Below are 8820 nucleotides of genomic sequence, written 5' to 3'. Positions count from 1 at the left end.
CTCCTACCTCTCGTCGCCCGGCTGCTCCCTTTCCCCGTCACCCGCCGCGCCCTCGCCCGGCCGCCCCGCCGCCACGCTTGCCCCCTCTCCTGACGCGCACCCCGCGCAGACGGCGCTCCGGGACAGACGGAGCAGCGACCGCGCCAGCGGTCGCTGCTCCGCCCCTCCGTCGCGCGCGCCGCGCGCGCGCTGCGCCGCTGCCGCCGCGCCCCCCTTCGCCGTCTGTTTCCCGCCGTATGGTGTGCGGTGCGGCGCGCACGCGCAGCGCACACGGTAGCGGCTCCCCACCCCCCTACCCACCCCGTCGCGCCGCCGCCGCCGCCCCGCCGCCCCCGCGCCGCCGCCGCCCCCGCTGTAGCGTTTGGGGGGGGGCGACTGGCGACGGCAAAAATGCAAGCCCCGCCCCTGGCCACTGTAAACTCGCGTCGGCATCATCACGGCGCTCGTGCAGGCCAGACAGACACTGGCAGGCCAAATTGTGTTTCCTGCTAGTTTCCCTACAGCACCCTCTAGTTTCCTGGGGAAACTCCGGGGAAACCATCCATTTTTGAACCATTTTTCCGGGCTCTGAGCCGAGTCTGAGGCTGAGGGAGGGTGTAGAGGATGTAGAGTGTAGAGCGCTGTAGAGCTGTAGAGATGTAGAGCGCTCTGGAGCGCTGTAGAGCTGTAGAGCTCTACATCGGGCACGGGACGAACTGCGTGCGTTGTAGAGCGATGTAGAGCGCGATTTTGTTGTAGAGTTTGTTGTAGAGGCTCTACAGCCAACCCGCCGGGAAGGCAGTGACTCAAAGAGGTCGAGTCGCACTAATGGGGTGTCTCCGAGCTTACTGGAGCTCTGATGGACGGCCCTGACTATCCCTGACACACAGAGAGTCACTCTGATGGCACACAACACCCCATAACTGCGTCATGACCAGCCTGCCATGCGTCGCCGGTGCCGCATTCGTCGCAGTGCTTCTTTAGCAGGCGATGGACTGTCGGCGGCGAGGACGGTCGCATTTGCGCAAGGCGAGGCGAGCATTCAGACGCGTTGCATGCGCCATGACTCGCGCCAGCGCGTGTGGGAGCTCCTGGCTGAGCGTTGAGTCCAGGCGAGTTGCGCTGGCCACTATCGCTACGCCGAGCCGAGCTGACGCGCCGAGGCGCCGGCCAGTCGCAGCCGTGAGGCATGCCACAGCAGCAGAGGCACCTCCCATGTGGGGGCGCGGCGCCGGCACCAGGCGTAGGCGCTGGAGGCGGTGCTGGCGCGGGCGGCGGCTGTGGCGCTGCTGGTGGCATCCAGGCCTGAGACGGGTACGTGCCTGCGCCTCCGCAGAGGGGCGGGATGGCGCCGTATGCACCGGCGGGTTGCGGGTAGCAGTAGGCCTGCTGCTCCCACTGGGCAGGGTGGATGGAGCCTCCTGGCTGAGCCATGCCCCCCTTCCGCCGCTACCATGTGACGGCGGAGTTGACGCCTCCGACGGTCGTAGCGGCGTGGCTGAGGGCGGCGGTGGAGGCGCCCGATAGCGCGGTGAGGATGGTCTCATGGGTCTAGCAAACCATAGACGACACCAAGAGAGCGCGAGGTAAAACCCGACGGCTATGGATGGTAAAAGGCGGCGGTAAAACCCATCCACACGGGTTTTGGTGGGTTGGATGGGAGGTAGAATGTCTACCTACCGCAAGGAGCTCAGGGGCAACTTTGTCGACAAACATGCTGAGGGAAGCGGCACTGGCGGCAACGCCGGGACGAACCCGGAGCGATCATATTGTTCAGATCCACGGCGGCGAGCCACCGCGAGCCCACCGGAGAGCTGGGAGCCGCGGCACTAGACCGCGCCGCCAGCGAGGCGAGAGCAGCAGCCGACGACCGGCCGTGACATGGCAGTTAGAACGGCGGGTTTTGAGCCGCTGGGAAGAGGAGACCTGCAAGCGCGTGGCGTGGTGCGGTTGAGCATCCCTCCGGGGGCCCCTCTGCGCCGGGGAGGCGTTGTTGGAGGCTAGGACGCAAGCGTCTGAGTCGCCCTTTTCAAACTCGGGGCCCACTCCGCTACGCTCCGACCCGAATTTGGAGGGCCATGAAATTTAAGGTGTTGCTGCGCAAAAGGGGTCGGACACAGGGCGCAGCTCATGCTAAGAGCTAGAAGGGGAGATAGAGAGAACAACCACCCTGTGCCGTTACACCAACCCACAAATGAGGCAAGTGGTACATGTATCCCGTACCACTTTTTGATATAGTGCAGGCCTAGGTAGGGCTTGATTAGCCAAAAACTCTCATACCGGTAAATATTGAGCACTGGCCTTAAGGGGCCTAGAGAACACCCCCCCATCACCCCCCCCCCTCTCCCTATAAGCTAAAAGACGTACGAACTCCCCTGCAACCGGAGAAAAATCGGTCGGCGTTCCCTCCGCCGGGCCCCAGTTCCCGTTCCCCGAGTCCTCCTCTCCATTTGCGACCGCGGATCATAGCAAGACCATGAGATGCTCATGCTAAAAGAAGAGCTCGTTCAGCTGGATCCGGAAAGGCTTGCTTGCGGGAGAGATAGTCTGGTGCACTACCTCTCTCGCACAACACTGGGCACGGGACTGGCGCGCACGAATTCTGATGCCCCGCCTCTCTCACAGCACACTGGCACGACAAGGGCGTGGACTGGCGCACACTAGCAAGGAAAAGAATTGGCGTTGCGCCGCCCGACAGTCGAGTCCAGAAACTTAAACAATTCCTTCTACGTCAACAGTTCCTTCAACCAGTCAAGGGTCCTTGAACACTTGCAGCGTCGTGCCCATCATCACGACCAGCTCGCCGTGAGGGCCGACGGCGGGCTCGGCCTGCGCACTCTCGCCCTGGAAGGAGGAGATTAGACTGCCGTCGGTGCCATTTAGGGCGTAGAGCACGCCATTCGCATACGAGATGTATACAACCCCGTCCGCGCCAACCATGGGGGAGGCGAACGAATCTGGAAAGTTGATGCGCGCCGGAAGCCCGCGCCATGCAGGCCGCTGGCCAGCGGGCATCCACCCATTGTAGGGGGGCGTATCAAAGGTCCAAAGCGCCGCGCCTGTGGTCGCGTGCAGCGCCACCACCCTGCCGCGATAAGTTCCGTCGAACCTGGCGTAGCCATCACTATCCTCCGGAGCGCCCGGGTGGAGCAAGTATGAGAGGCCAAGAGGTGGCGTCAGCCCGACGCCAAGAACAAGCGTGGGGACGCCCGCGATCGTGGAGATCGCTGCGGCGTTGGCCACGAGGGAGAGCTCGGGGAAGGTATGCTCCCACGCGAGTTCGAGCGACGTCTCTTGGTAGGCGCGTGCCACGCCCGTGTACCAGTCGGCGTTGCCGGTGACGTATATCAGCCCTCCGTGCGAGATGCTCGTGCCGCCAAGCGAGTCTGGAAGGGCGTGATATGACCCGTCGTGCTGCGCGGGTAGGGAAGCGGGACCTGTCTGCGGGAGGGTGATTGGCGGCGTGCTCCACAATCTGGCACCGCTGCTGCGATCGAGGCACCACAGCGCCCCCTCGGTGTCGGAATAGATGACTGCTCGACTCGTAATGATCGGCATGTGGTTGTACGTCGACGAGGGCAGCTCGTGCACCCACAGGTCTTCGCCGGTGCGAGGCGCGAGGGCGCGCAACTGTCCTCCCGTCGCACCGTCCGTTGGTGCCCCTGGCTCGCCGGACCAGGTTGTTGCAACGAGAATGCCTTCATCGCCAGCCAGAGAGAAAGCGTCTAGCGTTCCGCGACTCCCCGCGAACTGGCGAATCCACCGAGGATGCCCAGTCGCAGCGTCGAGCGCGTACACATTGCCCGCCCCGTCGGAGACGAAGAGTGAGCCCTGCAGAAGGACAGGGGAGGACGGGTATACCCACCCCATATGATAGGTCCAGAGCACGCGACCCTCTGGACTGATGCATATTATCGCGCCGCACGTTGACGCGACGAAGATGTTCCCAGTGGCATCAATGACTGGAGTGGCGTATGTCACCGAGCCGACAAAGAAGCTCCACGCGGGAGCGCTCAGATCGCGCGCTGCGGCCCTTGGAGATGACGAAGTGCGGTTCAGGTCAAAGCCCTTCCGCGGCCACGAAGCAGTGGCGGCTGGCGCAACTGGTGCTGGAAGATGCCTTTGCGCTTTTGCGTCGATAAAAGTCAGCATGGGGTGCTCGCACGATGGTTTCCCGCCCGCCGCTGCTTCGGCCGCGATCAGGCCGAGGAATGCCAGAGTCACAAAGGTACAGCAGCTGAAAGTAATGCGCAGGCATAAGGAGCGGTGCGGCGGCGGCCGCGGCTTGGGCGGGGCCAGCATGTGCGTGGTTTGAAAACTCACTCACACACGATACGCCCCCCCCGGCCAGAACGAGTGCTTGACGACATCGAGAGCTGCCATATAAGTGGAAGGAAGGATCTCAGATATGAGGTATTTTTATCTCGCCGCGTCTGTGTCGTACTACAATATTGCAAGAATAGCCGCCAATATTGCCATAGCTGCCCTGATGCGTTCCTCTAGTTTGGTCAGATATCCCCACTCCCGTACACCGAGCCAGCGCAACCGGTACGTGGGTACAGCCTGATACGCGACATGCAGTCTCATCATACTGCAATACTGCATGAGATACCTCCCCTTACTCCTGTACCTCACATGCACACCATATCCCAATACGGCGAAGTAATCATACTTGGATACTGCATCACAGCTCCATCCGTACTGCTGTACTGGGGCATACTGGAGAATACTGGAGAATACTGCTCCATACTGGTGCATGTGCAGTGCTGCGGCGGGATCTACCACTCGGCTGCCAGACTCACTAGAGCACCCGGAGCCAGAACTCACACTCCCAGGTTGCAACTGCTAGCAGCGGCGTTCGGCGGCGCACCTGGCCTTGCAAGGGCTAGCTAGCTTAATGCCGGCCGCATACTGCAACTGCTGCTGGGCGGTCCTTGCTCAATGGATTGATCCAGCGCTCGTCGATGGGCAGTCCTAAAGAGGCAACGAGGCATCCTGAAGAGGCCGGCCTATCCTGCAGCGGCATCACAAACAGGTTGTGGTTGCAGGTGCGCGCGCGCCCACGCACACGCAGAGCCACCACGCCGCCTCTTCCCACTCCCACTGATGCGAGTTTGACTGTGGCGAGGTGTGACTCATGAGATGTGACTCTCGTGGGTGGTGGCGGAACACGGCGATCGAGCAGGGGTGCTAGGACGGGACGCACCAGACGGGATGAACCAATGGATTGTGTCCACCGTCCCCAGAATGCGCAGTCCGCAACCGTCGTACTTGTGGCTGAGCTCGTCGCAACGCGGAGGGAGGAGAGGCCTTTGTGGATTTGTGCCCCGATGATCCACAGCACGGCGATCGCTCTGTCGCCAAGCCCCACGGAACGGCGCACTAGTGCAAGTCGCGCCGCACCCCAAGTGCCCCCGACCGCGCCTGGAAAAAGAAAAGAAAGCTTTGCCTTACTGAAATATTCGAATCAGAAAACGGGGGGCTGGCGCTGCACCAGGCCAATGGCTTGGGACGCAAGCGCAATCTGCGCCACAACACATCGCACAAGCGCAATCTGCGCCACAACACATCGCACACGCAAGCAGATGACCACACAATCCGCTTGTGGTCGCTTCTGGTGGGCGGCAGGACGTTGCCGACCGCGCCGCTGTATTTGTCCCAAGCCGTCTGCAACGTGCTTGGAAGGAAGCCAGTGTCATACAGTGTACCGCGCCTGGTGCCACAGTCCCGCACGGTGTAGGTCAGGGGCATGCCCGCCACGAGGGCGAGCATGCCGACCGAATGCATGTGTCGCACAAACCTCATATTCGTGCGTCCCCCCAAATTTAGGTATTGAAGACTCTGCTTTCGTCCTTCTTTTGTTTTTTTCATGTTGAGGACTTGCCACTCGAGAGGCCGCCGTCGACTCTCCAGCAAAGGCGACGCGCCACTGCGCATTGAATCGCATGTTTCCCGAACCGCACACACAAAAACGACTCACGCACATACCTCGTGCGCACGGCTGCCGTCTTGGTGCAACGAACGAGGCTGGCAGATAGCGCGACCGCAGACTGGCAAACGCGACAGGACGTTGCCCAGGACAAGAGCGGCTCCAAAGTTTGGTCTCTTCATTCATTTAGGAACGGGGACGAGATGTCCACATTCAGCTTGCCTGGCCAGACATACTCCTGTGCTGACACGCAGCGCCAAATACAGCCGGCACCAGCATTCGTGAGAACTCTTGCCGTGCGCACCCCCGTACAACATCCTGTTACCACTACCTTCGGCACTGCGGGATTGATGCATTTGCTCGAGCCGTCCCATTCCAACGCCAACGATTGCGACTTTGGAGCTACTGCCAGCTTCTCACCTCTCCCCCTCGATGTGCACATGCACATGCACACATTACGTATGTGTCGCTTCCCGACGTTGCGCACTCGGTCGGGATCAAACACGAGGACAGTGGCGGCCCTGGCAAAACTGCGCAGCATCACCGGTTTCAAGAAGAGCAAAATTGAGCCAGAGGCGCGCTACCTGCTGTGTCACTGTCTGGCCCGATGCCTCCCCTCATACTGCTGTACTGGGCCATACTGGAGAATACTGGAGAATACTGGCAGATACTGCACTGGTGCTTCCGAGATACTGCGATACTCCAAGGCTCGACATACCCAAGTATGATGCAGTACACCAGTACCCATACTCTGGGAGGCGCCCGGCGTACCTGCATACGTCCTAGCGTGCCGCGCCTACTGCCATATTGCGTCGTATTGCGCCGCAGCCTCCCAGTTACTCCGCTACTTCGCCCACACACTGAAAGAGATAAAATCAAGTATTTAAAGTATGTGTACTTGTGATTGGACTGGAAATACGTGTGTATTTCAGTTCAGCAGTGTTGTACTAGCATACTCCCATACATGAATTATACCTGAAATCCTCCTTTCCACTGATAGGAGCGTCATTTTCAGTGTACGTACGTACTTTTAGCTTACTGGGAGAAACGAGAGAGGGGGGTTGTGTTCTCTAGGCCCCTAAGGGCCCTACGTCTCTCTCTCTTACGTACATTCCCGGAGGAGGACTGCTGACGGGGTTTGCGAGCGATGAGGAGCGATCCGAACGTACGTGGTATTCGGGTGATCAGATCACTACTCGCAGAGTGTGGGTAAACGAAAGTACCGAATTCGGTACTATCAAGAAAGACACCGAAAAAAGTCGCCGCGGCAGTCCACGACGAGCCAGCCTGCTGCCGGCTCGCACGGCAGCCTCTTCCTATGGACCAGCCTCGACTTCCATACAGTCAACATTTTGTCGCTGCGTGCTCGTGGTGAGCTGTGGCGGCGGTCGAAGTTCGCCCAGATTCGGTGACGAGCGCCGGACGATAGTACCGCCTCTGTTCGCCCTGTGCATGTCAGGCCAGGCTGCAGCAGGGCACTACCAACGTGCTGCCCTGTTGCAGCCTGACTTTGCCCACTGTGCACAGTCGCCAGAGCACCACCACCGCCCGGCATCGTGTCACGGCGAGCTCCTTCTGCGCCCGCTCGCGAGGCTCTCGCGCTGGCACACTTTGGCCATCTGCTGCTCGCGTTCGGCGAGCTCTTCTCCGCACTCCTGCCACGGTGCCGTCACCACACACCTTCTGGCTGGCCTGAGCCGCGCGGGGTCGCCGGCGGGGGCAACGCGTCGACCTCTCTCTCTGGCGCACCACGGGCCGCAACGGCCTGCGAGCAGCGTGCGCGAGGAGGCAGTGTGCCGGCACAGTCGAGCCGGAGCATCGGGTTCTTGATGCTTCTGGGGTCAAGTTTGACCTTATGTGGTATAATATGCAACAATAATGCTATGCTCTCACCCAGCCTTTTGAGATATGATCCCTCAAAGTCGAATTTTCGTTTACTGGTGACCATAGTACCGTTTGTCTTGTTTGCGTTTCTTCAAACGAATCCTTTAAAGTCTCGACAATCACTCAGCTGCTTATGTGGCACCGCAGAGGCTCCCTTGGGGATGCCTGAGGCCACCCCAACCACACACTAAGCCGTACGTAGACGAATTGGGCGCTACTTTTTTCGTTTACCCACATTATGCGAGTACCGCCGAAACGCAAGAGCACTGCGACGCATCGGGCTCATGCTAGCATCCACCATTTTGTACCCACCCCCCCTACCTACCTCGTGGGGACCCCCCCGCCGGTCGGTGGTCTGCCCCCAGATGACTATCAGATCTCAAAGCGACACGACGCCCCAGGACGCCACGCGCGCCGCGCGGAGAACTGGCTCATGAACTCAGGCTTTTCCTTTTCTTTAAAGTGGCTGTGCCTTTTGTGGTGCTAGTTCGTGCCAGTCTGCTGTGAGAGGGGCTTGCCTTGCTAGAATTCTTTAAAGTGCAAGAAAAATCATCCTGGTCGGCGCACGGAGCCGCGGCGTGAGCACCTGCTCTAAGCCATTCCCAGTCCCAATTCTTTGTGTGCTTCATGTCGCCCGAGAACACCCAGCGGCCACAGGTGTCCGAGCGCCTCATGCTGATCCCAGCCATCCTCAAGAACAGCACGACTGGCTACAAAAACGTGAGCTACAAACGCCGCGAGCAGAAGTTTGAGGCGAAGGTGAACGATGGCGGCAAGCGTGTCTCCCTCGGCCACTTCGACACCGCCGAAGAGGCGGCCGTTGCCTACGCTCGCTCAGAGTACGGCCGCGCCGACGCCGCAAAGCTGCTGCAGCCCCGCGCTGCCCCCTCTGCCGCTGGCGCAGAGGCGATACGGCAGGCGGAGAGGGAGGGGCTGACTCTGGCCGCCAGCAGCAGCGGCAGCAGCGGCTACAAGGGCGTCAGTTACTGCCCCAAGCAGAGCGGCACCAAGAAGTACGAGCTGAGGGT

General features: G+C 60.6%; 2 protein-coding genes across 2 annotated transcripts in view; one reads left to right on the top strand and one right to left on the bottom strand.

The window, feature by feature from the left end:
• Positions 1-2730: 2730 nt before the first annotated feature.
• Positions 2731-4281, bottom strand: EMIHUDRAFT_209585 (hypothetical protein; the record flags this gene model as incomplete). The annotated part of the gene is made up of 1 exon (XM_005771296.1): positions 2731-4281. One exon carries the CDS (start codon positions 4279-4281, stop codon positions 2731-2733), a length of 1551 nt encoding a protein of 516 aa, XP_005771353.1.
• A 4138-nt stretch (positions 4282-8419) lies between these two features.
• EMIHUDRAFT_102395 (hypothetical protein) overlaps positions 8420-8820 on the top strand; it is a gene marked incomplete at both ends in the record, with an annotated part of 21342 nt that continues 20941 nt past the window's right edge. The window contains one exon of the mRNA XM_005771295.1: positions 8420-8818. Within this exon, the coding sequence (XP_005771352.1) occupies positions 8420-8818 (399 nt within the window). The remainder of the gene's footprint in view (positions 8819-8820) is intronic.

The sequence above is a fragment of the Emiliania huxleyi genome, assembly GCF_000372725.1.
Source record: "Emiliania huxleyi CCMP1516 unplaced genomic scaffold EMIHUscaffold_39, whole genome shotgun sequence".
Lineage (NCBI taxonomy): Eukaryota > Haptophyta > Isochrysidales > Noelaerhabdaceae > Emiliania > Emiliania huxleyi.
This window is presented reverse-complemented; position numbering and strand designations above follow the sequence as displayed.